Consider the following 14,072-nt stretch of genomic DNA (forward strand, 5'->3'; position numbering starts at 1 on the left):
CTTGGGAGATTGTAGCTGTGGCAAAGGGTTTTGTGGTCTGACTAAAATGTAACTTTTTGGCCTAAATGCAGTGTTACATTTGTCGCAGACCAAACACATATGGTGGTGGCAGCATCATGTTATGGGGATGTTTCTCATCGTCAGGGACTTATCGGGACAGAACAGAAAATAAAAGCACAGAAAAGTCCTTGAGGAAAACCTGCTGCCCTCTGCCATAAAGCTGAAACTGGGACGGAAGTTCACCTTTCAGCATGACAACGACCCAAAGCTACAGTACAATGAAGTGCCTAAGGAATAAAAAGGTCAAGTCCTTAAGTGGCCCAGACCTAAATCAAATAAAAAATGAGGCATGACTAAGATTTCTGTCCAACGCTCCCCAGAGAACTTGAGAGCTTGTACAGTTTTGTAAGGAATGGTCAGACATTGTCAAATCTAGGTGTGCAAAGTTGGTAGTGACCTATCCCAACACTCACAGCTGTAATTGCTTCCAAAGGTGCTTCCACCAAGTATTAACTCAGGGGTGGAGACTTATCCAATTACATTTTTCTAAACACATTTTTCCTTAATGTGTGGAATATGGGGTGTAGATATGTGGGAAAAATCCTTATTTTAAAATGCATGAAACTGAGGCACTGTCAACAAAATGTGAAAAGTTCAAGGGCGTGTAGACTTTCTACAGGCACTACATCACAGGAGGCTGCTGCGGGGAGGATGGCTCATAATGGCTGGAACAGAGCAAACGAAATGGCATCAAACATGTTAATCATGTGTTTACCATCCCACGCATTGCGCTCCAGACATTACCTCCCCAATTAAGGTGCCACCAACCTCCTGTGCACTGCATAAAAATGAAACACTCGTTTTTTAATTGGAAAACTTTTCATTTTATTCAATTTTTGAAGTACAGAACTGCAAAAATTGGGTTTACAAAATTGCCATACTAACAAAACTGATTTCAGGTGTGTAGTGAGGTAATAGTTAATTGGGAGGAGGATGAAGGGCAAGGAAAGCTTGATCTTATGCGGCAAATAGAGGGTGCTATGACAGCAGAAAATGTAAGCATTTCACGGTAAGGTCTACACTTGTTGTATTCAGTGCATGTGACAAAGTGTGTGTGTATTTTCAAGATGCTGTAAAGCCTTGTTCACATCAAATCCATTTTTTTTTTTTTGCATATCCGATTCAAAACGTATTTTTCCTGCAGTCTGAACAGTCAAATAGCACATGGAATAGGATATTTTAAGCCACCTTCGTAGGTGGTTTGAAGTCAGATACAAATCTGATTCCTGGCCATGCGACTTATCTGAATGGTCAAATCTGATTGATTTACCCTCAAGTGTTTCTAAAAACTTATTTGGCATATCTTGTTGCTTGCTAGCTACACTTGACAGTTTGACAAGAATGTGCCAACTAACTAGCTTATTAATCATTTACAAATAAATGAGTGAATGTGCTAGAAAGATAAACAGCTACCTAGTTAGTTGACTGCTGTGTCTAGCCAAACACTTGTTTTGAAAGTAGGAGTATCTTATCCTGAGGCTTTTAAAGTGTTCTTACACTATGATTTAGAACATTCAAAACAACTGGGAAATGTCCATTGCAGGCAGTCACCGTCGCTTGCTACATAACTGAGTGATAGGAAGCACAAGCACCAACGCGCACCCCCCCCCTCCCCCTCATTACTATGACAACTAGCATAGCCATGTCAGCAACTGACTGCTGTCTGAACACACACATCTGATTTGGTCACTTGACTTGCTGTTTGGACAGCCAGTATTGCAAAACGGATTTGAAAAAACAAAACTGATTTGAGCATTAAGGCCTGCAGTGTGAACAAGGCTTAAGTGTTGCTTACTGTAAAATAATGTGTAATTGAACCTTTGGTTGTTGAGTGGTGTCAGTATAGCAGCTAAGAGAAAGATTCAGAGTATCAAACTCATCAGATAGATTATTGAAAACTACGCCATAATGAAACGTCTATCAGAAATATTTTACATTACCATCACCCCCACTGAACTGGACAACCAGGTTCAGACAATATTTACCAGGCCCTCGTGGTGCCTATGAAACCGATATAAGTTACAGAATGTTCTGAGAGCAAACTGTCCTACAACTGCAAAATGTGTTACACATTCTGATGTGAGAGACTACATGGAAGAGGGAATGGAACAAGGGAAAGTTACAAGTTCAGTCAGGATAACGAAGACATGACACATAGATGAGGCCTGTACAGAGACGAGGGACGGGGGGATTCTGCCAACTGTTATGTGCGAGCGCTCCTCTCCGTCTCTGCCAGACACTCCCTGACCAGCGCCCTCGCGTGAATGATACCTAGAAAACAGATCAACAACATCACAAGTTGGGATTTATAACTTTTACTTCATGTGTGGAGATTTCCACATTTAACCTGAATGTGAATTGAAATGCAGCTATTTCCAGGTAAACTCATATGTACTAAGTATTGGTGCCATGTGAGTAGGGAACAATGGGATCCTTGGGACTAACTGTCACCTCATTGAGTCACCTCATTGAAGTTGAAATGTGTTAAGGTTAGGGTTTAGGGTAGGGACGTCCCAAGGAGCCCAGATAACCATGTGAGTAGAGAACAAAATGGCCGTCGTGTGAGAAGCATGGGTGAAATGTTTGTTTAATTGAAAAGTATTTACTTCAGTAATTATTCATAAGAAAAACATGTTCCTTGGGATTACAAGCCTTGGAATAGGGATTTCTGGACTGACCATCTCAAATAATATGACTACCTTTCATCACCAAGTAGTGGTTAATTCATTATTTTTGATGTGTCCTGCATTTGGGCAATTCCCCTGTAACGGAATTACGACGAGACTCCGATATTTCACTTTAAAATGTATGCCAAACCAAAAAACACTGATTTCAAAGTTTAACAAACCGTACAAAAACGATGGTTTTTGTTTGGTATCCATGTTAAAGTGAATCTTAGTCGCAGCGTAATTCCGTTACCATGGAATTTCCCATTTTCATTTTGTGCATAACATTTACGTTTCATGAATTGAACATAATTTAGGCTTCTTTGGCTTTAAAGGACAATGTCAGATTGGACTGGCTGTCATTTTGCTAATTGAAATTGGTGGATTTAAACTTTGATGATTGATTGACTGGATGACTGCGCTTGTTGATGGTTTTATTGAATGCAGGAAGCCTTGGAACATATAATTTGGCTTATTTCAATGATTTACGTGTGCTGCTGCTGCCATGCAATGTTGCTGATTGTTTTCACCCACTGCCTTATGTTAATTTCTTATAGCTGTGTTTATGCCAATAATATTAATGTGCTTACTGTCTGCTTGCTGGGTATGTGCACTGTGGTTAGGGAAAATTAAAGTAACCTCTATGGAGTACTGATAAACACCCTACGTCAATACAACCACAACCTTTGCTCCAAACTTCGGGAGGATATTTGTGGCCTAGGCGTTTAGCCGGGCAGGCTGCAGTACCTCTCTTTAGCCTCTCCATGGCGCTCTTGCTCCCGGCGTAGGTGGGGCGGATCTCGCGACTCATCTCCTCGATGACTGACAGCAGCTCGCTGTAGGTTGAGCCTTGAGACACTTTCACTGGCTGTGTGTGAGAGAGGGGGGGGGGGGGGGGACAAAGGTCATATGCTGGAAGAGAGCGAAAACAACTAGAACTCCGAATTGACCCTGAACAAGATATAATCATTTTATACAGAGTAGAGATACGGGGATAATTACCATGACGAATCGACAGAAATGCAAATAAACATACAATTAAATTGACCAGTAATGACCATCTGCTTTGTATTTGTTGTTAGTGATACCTGGACCCTATTGATATAATACCCTGAATAACATCACATGATATTTAACATGACTTTCTAAAATAGCATAGGCACTAGTTAAAGCAGTTGGAGATGAGGATCAGGCTGTTCAGTCCCACCTGAACGAAGCCCATCGACGGCGGGCCGAAATCACTGAACGCCGGTCTGAAGTTGGAGGAGGAGGGGAGTGAGGGGGAGGGCACACTGGAGCCTAGGCAGAGGAAAGAGAGAATTCAGACGCACTGAAGCGCCCTATGACTGGTTAACATCTTTGAAATGGGAGGCAGGGGCAGAAAGGCTCCGTGGCATAGTGGTGTATTCATTCTCAGGTAAGAGGGATTGTTACATTATGGGTTGGTAGTAAACTCAGTAAAAAAAGAATCGTCCACTCACTGTCAACTGCGTTTATTTTCAGCAAACTTAACGTGTAAATATTTGTATGAAAATAACAAGATTCAACAACTGAGACATAAACTGAACAAGTTCCACAGACATGTGACTAACAGAAATGGAATAGTGTCCCAGGACAAGGGGGGGTAGCCCTAGCCCTCCGATCCAACAGTTTCCAGGTGTGCTCAATGGGATTGAGATCCGGGCTCTTCACTGGCCATGGCAGAACACTGACATTCCTGTCTTGCAGGAATTTACGCACAGAGTGAGCAGTATCGCTGGTGGCATTGTCATGCTGGAGGGTCATGTCAGGATGAGCCTGCAAGAAGGGTACCACATGAGGGAGGAAGATGTCTTCCCTGTAACACACAGCGTTGAGATTGCCTGCAACGACAACAAGCTCAGTCCGATGATGCTGAGACACACCGTCCCAGACCATGACGGACCCTCCACCTCGATCCCGCTCCAGAGTACAGGCCTCGGTGTAACGCTCATTCCTTCGACGATAAACGCGAATCCGACCATCACCCCTGGTGAGAAGACTGCGACTAGTCAGTGAAGAGCACTTTTTGCCAGTCCTGTCTGGTCCAGCGACGGTTGGTTTGTGCCCATAGGCGATGTTGTTGCCAGTGATGTCTGGTGAGGACCTGCTTTATAACTGAACTACAAGCCCTCATTCCGGCCTCTCTCAGCCTATTGCGGACAGTCTGAGCACTGATGGAGGAATTGTGCGTTCCTGGCGTAACTCGGGCAGTTGTTGTTGCCATCCTGTACCTGTCCCACAGGTGTCATGTTCGGATGTACCGATCCTATGCAGGTGTTGTTACACGTGGTCTGCCACTGCGAGGACGATCAGCTGTCCGTCCTGTAGCGCTGTCTTTGGCGTCTCACAGTACGGACATTGCAATTTATTGACCTGGCCACATCTGCAGTCCTCATGTCTCCTTGCATCATGCCTAAGGCACGTTCACGCAGATGAGCAGGGACCCTGGGCATCTTTCTTTTGGTGTTTTTCAGAGTCAGTAGAAAGGCCTCTAGTGTCCAAAGTTTTCATAACTGTGACCTTAATTGCCTACCGTCTGTAATCTGTTAGTGTCTTAACGACCGTTCCACAGGTGCATGTTCATTAATTGTTTATGGTTCATTGAACAAGCATGGGAAACAGTGTTTAAACCATTTACAATGAAGATCTGTGAAGTTAGTTTTTTTACGAATTATCTTTGAAAGACAGGGTCCTGAAAAAGGGGATTTTTTTTTGTTGCTGAGTTTATATGACACTCAGGTTTGCCGTTGACATGGTGTGTTCCCTGGGCAGGTGCAGGTATAGGACCGCTAGTCTTATCTATTGAATGGAATCCACTGCACTGTGGTAGGGTAGAGAGTTCAGTAAGATGGGTGGAGACCAAACCAAAGATGAGTAGTGTAGAGGGTGCATCTATAGAAATAGAAATTATAGTGGATACAAAATAACAGATTGACAGTCGGCAGAAACCTGGCGGGGTGTGGTTGGAGCCGGACGGGGCAGGGGCGATGGGTTTGTAGCTCATCGTGATGTCACTGCGGACCTCCCCATACAACGACGCGCCGCTTCCGTCTGTCCCGTCGACCCGGTGCTGATACAGCTTTACTGGTGGGCTGGGCCCCTGAGAGCTAGGAAGAAGAAAGTCGTGGATTTATGGTCATGTATGACATTCATTAATTATACTGTCAGTCTAACCTGGTCCAGAATATACTGTGTGCTATGCAAGTATTGTTGAATGCTCTGTATGGCCAATTGGGTTTGGCATGAAAATGATTGAGGAATGTTTTTTAAGTCATACAGATTTGGACCAGGCTGTCATGACGTTGTCAGTGGATTACTGACGTTTGCAAACATATGACTTAATGACCCAGACCTTAGGTTATCTAGCTAGCAAGTAATCCAACAACCCCAGCTGGTTAAAAACATTTGTCACAACAGTGCCTGTTTCCTCTAGCTACATCAGCTTAGCGGGCAACTTTTCACAGTAAATCAGTACCTCATCTGGTCGTAGCCTAACTAACGTCAGCTAGGTAGACAAGCTAACGTTAGCCAACTGTAGGTCGCTAACTAGTTACCGAACCAAAGGTCGACGACATGACATCTTGCATCAGATAAAGTCAAATTAATAGAAACAAAACTGGTTAGCGGGTGACCTAACTTGTAATTGCAATGTCTTTGTTCACCACTGCGCATGTCATAGCTAGTTACTTAGCAAGGAAGCTAGCTAGCTACATTAACTAGCTATTTGCTGACAGGTTTGCATTCGGTGTGAAACAGGCTTACTAGCTAACATTATCTAGCTAGGTGGACAACAAAGTACATAGCTATAACGTTCTAGTTGCAGAATGAATTTGCGTTCCATAGGTTTAAGTATCTAAGTTGCCATTCAACATGTAATAGAAAACAAAACTCAAGGGGAACGGCTTTCGAAATGTACCTTTCTAGGGGAAGATTTTCAGCCAGGTCGAAAAAGCAGCTTCCTTTCTCCTGTTGAAAGGGGCGTGGCTGTTAATGCAAATATAAACTGAATATTCATAAGGTGGCGCGTTGTCATTGGCTGAATTAGGCTGAAAAAATCAAAGGCAGGTGAGCAGAACTGTCTATTTATCAGCGCCTTCCCTTTTTATTTAGAGGTTTCTGCACTGGTGTGTATTTTTTCATAATCTCTTTGGTATTCAGAGTTTGAGTGTAAAGAAAAAAATCTAATAATCAGGTATAGGGATTACCCCAATGATTTTTTCCCCTGTGATTAAATGATTTGTGGGCATGTCGATTTGATGGCTTTCCAGGTCGTCTTTTTCACAGTCACGCTACACATATTATCAGATCTCATAACACCTGGATTAGTGTTTAACATTTCCGGAATCACATCAATATGATATAGCAATCTTCTGAGATGCGTCGTGTCGACCTGGTATATCACCTTTTGTCAACCATTAACCCATGTTGCTGCAAGAAAAGGGAAAGTGAAAGCACAATGAAATATATAGGGAGTGGGCAAGAAAAATGACTTTCGCGCTTACTAACTATTCGATTTACATTCTCATTTTACGGTAGAATTGAAATGCACGGGATGTATGTTGGAGGGTCATGAATCTATTGGATCATCGGAGGATCCCTAAAGTGAGGATACATTTGATGTTTACGACCGTTGGAAATCGAGGCACCATGCACTTAGGTACAAATGCATTTTCTATGACTTCTCCAGTAAAAGATTAGTTAACATTTAAATGAAAGGTTATCAGTTACCTCTTAATTGAAAAAAAGTTATGCTTCTTCTATTCCCCCTTCTCACAACTTTTCACTTGCTTTTGTCTTTTAATAAATGTTACATTTATGACTTGCCACTTGGATTTGTTACATTTGTTCTTTTCCTTTCATAGTAATAGGACATTTTGTTAGATTTATTCTCAATGTATTATTTCTAGTAATGTTTTTTGCCTATTACTATTAGGCTGGTATTCTATATTCTTCCATTAAACCCAGTTAAAATGACTACTGTGCGTGTACCTTTCTAAAATGGCTGCTAGTGCTAGTGTGGCTATTTAATCAATATACTGTAGCAGTAGTAAAAAGATAAAACCAATGTCTGAAAGTCCGAAGTTCAGGGTGTCAAGTTCATTCACCTTCACCTGGTTACCAATTAACCCAATAGCTACACTTCTGAGAGAAAAAGCGGGATCTGATTTGACCATGAGTGTACAAAACATTAGGAACATCTGCTCTTTTCATGACAGACTGACCAAGTGAATCCATGTGAAAGTTATGATATTTTATTGATGTCACTTGTTAAATCCACTTCAATCAGTTTAGATGAAGTGGAGGAGATGGGTTAAAGAAGGATTTTTACACCTTGAGACAATTGAGACATGACTTGTGTATGTGTGCCTTTCAGAGGGTGAATGGGCAAAACTAAATATTTAGGTGCCTTTGAAGGGGGAAAGGTAGTAGGTGCCAGGCGCACCGGTTTAAGTGTGTCAAGAACTGCAAAGCTGCTGGGTTTTTCACGCTCAATAGTTTCCTGTATGTATGAAGAATGGTCCATCACCCAATGGACATATAGCCAACTTGACACAACTGTGGGAAGCATTGGAGTCAACATGGGCATAATCATTATGACAATTTTTGTAACTTTATTGGTGAAGTATTTTGATACTTTGTATGTACCTACAATGTTAATCTCTCTCGGGCTACCGAACACCTAAATCATGATAATGTCATTCTGATGTCTTCTATGCAGGTTTGTGTCTGAGGGTGCTGATACTGACTGTTCTCACAGTTCCCATCAGAGCAGCTCAACCTGGTGAGAATGTTTAAACAGTTAATCACATAAAAGTAACTGAAAGGAAACGGTTTTCTGGACACAGAAAGTAATTTCAATGGAGATCCAGGTCAGGACTATGCTTAATCTGTGTCCAGGATACTGGCCCTGGGAGTCTAGCACAAATCAGTCACCATCTTTTTCTCTCTCCCTCTTTCTCCCCTGTCTCTCCTTCTCCAGCCCAGGAGACATTCACCTTAACTGTCCCTGATGGTCCAACCTCGACCTTGTCTGGCTCCTCTGTCTCTCTACTCTGTCAAGTTTCACCTCTCTTCAATGCTGAGTCATTGGAGGTGCGCTGGTATCGTTCCAGTAACTATCACAGTCCTGCCTTGTTGTACAAAGATCACAAGATCCAGGAGGCCCCTGTGGACCCCCATTACAGGGGCAGGGTGTCTCTAACTGGGGGGCTGGATAGAGGGAACGTGTCTCTGACACTGGAGAGGGTCACACTGGAAGACAGCGGGGAGTATGTGTGCCAAGTCACCAGTGAACAGTGGTATGAAAAGGCCAGTGTCTTCCTCTCAGTGAATGGTAAGGGTTATCTCTCAAATTGATGGTGAAACTGTGTATTGTGGTGTCACCATCAAAGCACCTGATCCTAGATCAGCACTCCTACTATGAGACACTTTATGAATACAGGCCCTGGAGTCTTTGGTACCACAGAGTTTAAAAAAAATGGCAGTTACATTTGCCACCTATGTTTACAATGGGTGGGTTTCATTTGTGCAACGTTCCAACAGGAATCTGTTCCAAAAACGTTGTAAATAACACTGATGCCAATAAACGCATACACGTAGCATGATCAATTCATCTAGCAAACCAGCTGCCGAATAGGCATCAACTCACCACGTAGCTTATTCTTAATGTTTGTCTATAGGCCACCAGAGTGAGGACAGACATTTTTCAGAATATACTTGGTGAGTGATACCTACTCGGTATCTTATTCTGCAGTTATACAACTTTGTATGCATTGTTTGTTGGCAACCTTGTTATTTACAAAGTGTTTGGAACAGATTCCTGTTGGAACGTTCCACAAATTATACCCACCTGTTTACAATTGCATTAGGGGTACAGCCACTACAAACTTCAGCTGTATTTAGCCTTATACAGCCCATTAAAAAATCTTTAGAAGCGATGGGGGCATCCATGTAATGTAAAAAAAAGCAAAAAAAGAAAAGGGCAATCCACCTTTAAGTAATTTAAGAAAATGTCATGGATGCCCCTATCCTATTGAATGTTAACTAGCGGTGGCTAAAGTTAGGTGAAGTTTGTCGTAATCGTTTAAAAGACAACCAAACAATGGAATACCGTTTCTCCTGTCCCATAGACTACTTTCAGAGTGAGGAACCATCTAACATTAAATTGTAAAATACATAAACTCAGCAAAAAAAGTAACGTCCCTTTATCAGGATCCTGTCTTTCAAAGATAATTCGTAAAAATCCAAATAACTTCACAGATCTTCATTGTCAAGGTTTTAAACACTGTTTCCAATGCGTGTTCAATGAACCATAAACAATTAATGAACATGCACCTGTGGAACGGTCGTTAAGACACTAACAGCTTACAGACGGTAGGCAATTAAGGTCACAGTTATGAAAACTTAGGACACTAAAGAGGCCTTTCTACTGACTCTGAAAAACACCAAAAGAAAGATGCCCAGGGTCCCTGCTCACCTGTGTGAACGTGCCTTAGGCATGCTGCAAGGAGGCATGAGGACTGCAGATGTGGCCAGGGCAATAAATTGCAATGTCCGTACTGTGAGACGCCAAAGACAGCGCTACAAGGAGACAGGATGGACAGATGATCGTCCTCGCAGTGGCAGACCACGTGTAACAACACCTGCATAGGATCGGTACATCCGAACATCACATCTGCGGGACAGGTACAGGATGGCAACAACAACTGCCTGAGTTATACCAGGAATGCACAATCCCTCCATCATTGCTCAGACTGTCTGCAATAGGCTGAGAGAGGCTGGACTGAGGGCTTGTAGGCCTGTTGCAAGGCAGGTCCTCACCAGACATAACCGGCAACAACGTCGCCTATGGGCACAAACCCACCGTCGCTTGACCAGACAGGACTGGCAAAAAGTGCTCTTCACTGACTAGTTGCGGTCTTGTCTCACCAGGGGTGATGGTCGGATTTGCATTTATCGTCGAAGAAATGAGCGTTACACCGAGGCCTGTACTCTGGAGCAGGATCAATTTGAAGGTGGAGGGTCCGTCATGGTCTAGGGTGGTGTGTCACAGCATCATCGGACTGAGCTTTTTGTCATTGCAGGCAATCTCAATGCTGTGCATTACAGGGAAGACATCCTCCTCCCTCATGTGGTACCCTTCCTGCAGGCTCATCCTGACATGACCCTCCAGCATGACAATGCCACCAGCCATACTGTTCGTTCTGTGCGTGATTTCAAGACAGGAATGTCAGTGTTCTGCCATGGCCAGCGAAGAGCCCGGATCTCAATCCCATTGAGCATGTCTGGGACCTTTTGGATTGGAGGGTGAGGGCTAGGGCCATTCCCCCCAGAAATGTCCAGGAACTTGCAGGTGCCTTGGTGGAAGAGTGGAATAATATCTCACAGCAAGAACTGGCAAATCTGGTGCAGTCCATGAAGAGGAGATACACTGCAGTACTTAGTGCAGCTGGTGGCCACACCAGATACTGACTGCTACTTTTGTTTAGGGACACATTATCCAATTTCTGTTGGTCACATTTCTGTGGAACTTGTTCAGTTTATGTCTCAGTTGTTGAATCTTGTTATGTTCATACAAATATTTACACATGTTAAGTTTGCAGAAAATAAACGCAGTTGACAGAGAGAGGACGTTTCTTTTTTTGCTTAGTTTATCTTGCATTCTTCCAAATCATTCTGTCATTCAATCTGTGTCCTAATAGTTGTGGCTTGTCCCCCCCTTATCTGTCCATTAGTAACAGGTAGTGAACCAGTTCTCTCTGTAGCTGAAGCAAGAGGAGGAGGAGGCCAGCTGAACGTTACATGTTCATCAGCGGGCTGGTCACCACAACCTAAACTCACCTGGAGAAACAAAGATGGGGCAGAGATCAGAAATGGACAAGAAGTACTCAACACTTCTGGTAATTACATTTTGTTACTTCCTGTCAAGGGTGTGTATACTGGTGGCGAAGTCAGGTGCAGGTGAGCAGAGTGTTGTGAACAGGCGCACACTTTATTCAGGCTGGAGTGAACAAACAGACGGACGCAAACTGCGTCAAAACCTCCAGCAAAAAGGCAAAAGTGCAAAGCGCGAAGAAACACTCACCAAAGCTAATGTACCAAATGAACATACAACGTGCACCACATAACCACATAACAACAAACAATTTCACAAAAAGACATGGAGGGGAACAGAGTAATAAATACATGCAGTGTGATTAGGGAATGAAAACCAGGTGTGCAGGGAACAAGACAAAACAAATGGAACAATGAAAAAAAAATCATTTTTCATTGTTCCATTTGTTTTGTCTTGTCTTGTTTTGTCTGCACACCTGGTGTGCAGGGAACAAGACGAGGAGCCGACTTTGGCGGAAGAACAAGGAGAGGAGCCGACTTTGGCGGAAGTCGTGACACTTCCTGACACTGTGTAAGGGTCCTGTGTGTAGCTGGTGTAGAGGAGTCAGGCGCAGGAGAGCAAACATACTTTACTCCAAAATTCACACAAAATACACGAGCCCACAATAACGGACCGAATTACAAACCAACAATCACTCACAAACAAACAGAGGGTTAAATAATGAACAAGTAATTGGGGGATTGAACAATTTGGGGATTGAACAGAACGACAGATTTTTACCTTGTCAGCTCGGGGATTTGATCTAGCAACTTTTCGGTTACTGGCCCAACGCTCTAACCACTAGGCTACCTGCCACCCCAAAATAAAACATGTAAAAATGCGGGACACCAGTCAACAACATCCGGTGAAATTGGAGGGCGCGCAATTCAAATAAAAATTCGTAATATTAAACATTCATGAAAATACAAGTGTCTTACATAATTCAAAAGCATAGAATCTTGTTAATCGAACTGTGTTGTCCGATTTACAATAGGCTTTACAGCGAAAGCGTTTGTCTGAGGACAGCGCCCCACATCAACATATTTTTCAACCAGCATAGGCGTCACAAAATCACAAATAGCGATAAAATCACTTACTTTTGAAGATCTTCCTCTGTTTGCAATCCCAAGGGTCCCAGCTACACAATGAATGGTCATTTTGTTCGATAAAGTCCTTCTTTATATCCCAAAAAGTTAGTTGGCGCCATTGATTTCAGTAATCCACTCTTTCAACATGCAGAGAAAGGAATTCAAAAAGCTACCAGTAAACTTCATCCAAACAAGTCAAACGACGTTTCTAATTAATCCTCAGGTACTCTCATATCTAAATAAACGATAATATTTAATACGGAAAGTAGTATGTTCAATAGGAAAGAAAAATAACGAAAAGCGCGCCCTCATTCTCGCTTCCCAAAACACTACTTTTCTTATGGAGCTCTCTCTCAGAAAAACTACAATTACTTGTTCTTTTTTTTAAAATGAAGCCTGAAACCTTGTATAAAGACTGATGACATGTAGTGTAAGCCATAGGAACTGCAATCTGGGAGACGGAAATATATATCAGCAATAGGTTTGCGTTGGAAGAAAAATTGGGGTTAAATTTTTGCCTGCCATATCAATTGTGCATTACTGAGGAAGGGGGTCGAGGTCAGTTAAGGTCACATTAAGGGAGAAGGAACAGTTTATTGCCCGTATTCCTTAACTTCCTGCCTAGCAATAAAAATGTAATGTTTAGAGAGAAGGAGGAGACTCCACCCAAATTGGGGTAAATATATTACCACTGGTGGAAATATGTTTGTGTCGGTTCAGTTGTTCGATCCTTTGGGGTGAATAAACTTGGTTGGAGCTTTAATAGAGTCCGTCAATTTCTTACTCTGATATTTAGAACCTAACAAAGTCAATGTGAATATTTTTGATTTCCCCTCCCCATCTTCCTGTATCAGATACCCAGGGCTTGGTGAGTGTTAGTAGTTGGCTGCTGTATGCTCCCTCATACTCCGATTGGCTCGCCTGTACAGTCTCTCTGTCTGAGGAGGCGAAGAGAGAGGGCAGGATTCTGCCACATGCATACACAGCTCCTACAGCTGCACCTGGTGAGTTAGTCTCCTACACAAACATCCTACCCACGATCAGATCCCTCTCTCCCCATCCCACAGACACTAGTTTAGAGGATGAACATGTTGAAGAGGTGTCTACAGTTTATTTTGGTAATTCATTTCACTGTGATGATGTTCTGATGATATCATGTCTTGAGAGCTTTTGAGGCATTTGATCCATGTGGAGTCTCTGTGTGCAGGAGTCTACAAAGAGGCCTTCATTGTCACTCTGGTCCTGTTGATCCTGTCTCTGGTCATCATCTGTGCTCTGTGCTCTGTCATCCTGTGGAAACGAAGAGGTATCTGGAATTCAGTCATATTAGTGTTTGTGATTTAATTATAAGAGCAAGATAAA

At 42.8% G+C, this 14,072-nt stretch overlaps 2 protein-coding genes across 3 annotated transcripts; one reads left to right on the forward strand and one right to left on the reverse strand.

Annotated features, from left to right (window-relative positions):
* Positions 1-860: 860 nt before the first annotated feature.
* On the reverse strand, positions 861-6,769 carry LOC139578966 (cyclin-dependent kinase 2-associated protein 2-like). 2 transcript variants are annotated; one of them, XM_071407129.1, is made up of 5 exons: positions 6,664-6,769; positions 5,697-5,854; positions 3,934-4,025; positions 3,474-3,594; positions 861-2,331 (listed from the first exon to the last, which is right to left on the reverse strand). In XM_071407129.1, exons 2-5 carry the CDS (start codon positions 5,749-5,751, stop codon positions 2,264-2,266), a joined length of 336 nt encoding a protein of 111 aa, XP_071263230.1. In that variant the 5' UTR covers positions 5,752-5,854; positions 6,664-6,769; the 3' UTR covers positions 861-2,263. The 2 variants fall into 2 exon arrangements, with proteins under 2 accessions (XP_071263230.1, XP_071263229.1); XM_071407128.1 differs by lacking the exon at positions 6,664-6,769 and adding an exon at positions 6,223-6,638.
* Positions 6,770-7,140: 371 nt separating this feature from the next.
* Positions 7,141-14,069, forward strand: LOC139578964 (butyrophilin subfamily 1 member A1-like). The gene is made up of 6 exons (XM_071407126.1): positions 7,141-7,404; positions 8,467-8,529; positions 8,728-9,081; positions 11,483-11,647; positions 13,565-13,714; positions 13,918-14,069. Exons 1-6 carry the CDS (start codon positions 7,317-7,319, stop codon positions 14,052-14,054), a joined length of 957 nt encoding a protein of 318 aa, XP_071263227.1. The 5' UTR covers positions 7,141-7,316; the 3' UTR covers positions 14,055-14,069.
* The last annotated feature ends 3 nt before the right edge of the window (positions 14,070-14,072 follow it).

The sequence above is a fragment of the Salvelinus alpinus genome, chromosome 6, assembly GCF_045679555.1.
Source record: "Salvelinus alpinus chromosome 6, SLU_Salpinus.1, whole genome shotgun sequence".
NCBI lineage: Eukaryota > Metazoa > Chordata > Actinopteri > Salmoniformes > Salmonidae > Salvelinus > Salvelinus alpinus.

What these genes read in the sequence shown, in the direction of transcription:
- LOC139578964 (XM_071407126.1), top strand. Translation starts at nt 7,317, where the DNA reads ATGAATCTATTGGATCATCGGAGGATCCCTAAAGTGAGGATACATTTG. An exon ending in TCGAGGCACCATGCACTTAG is followed by an intron (nt 7,405 to 8,466) that starts GTACAAATGCAT and finishes TCTTCTATGCAG; the next exon opens with GTTTGTGTCTGAGGGTGCTG. An exon ending in TGTCTTCCTCTCAGTGAATG is followed by an intron (nt 9,082 to 11,482) that starts GTAAGGGTTATC and finishes TCTGTCCATTAG; the next exon opens with TAACAGGTAGTGAACCAGTT.
- LOC139578966 (XM_071407128.1), bottom strand. An exon ending in CTCCAACCACACCCCGCCAG is followed by an intron (nt 4,026 to 5,696) that starts GTTTCTGCCGAC and finishes TCCTCTGCCTAG; the next exon opens with GCTCCAGTGTGCCCTCCCCC. An exon ending in CGTCGATGGGCTTCGTTCAG is followed by an intron (nt 3,595 to 3,933) that starts GTGGGACTGAAC and finishes TCTCACACACAG; the next exon opens with CCAGTGAAAGTGTCTCAAGG.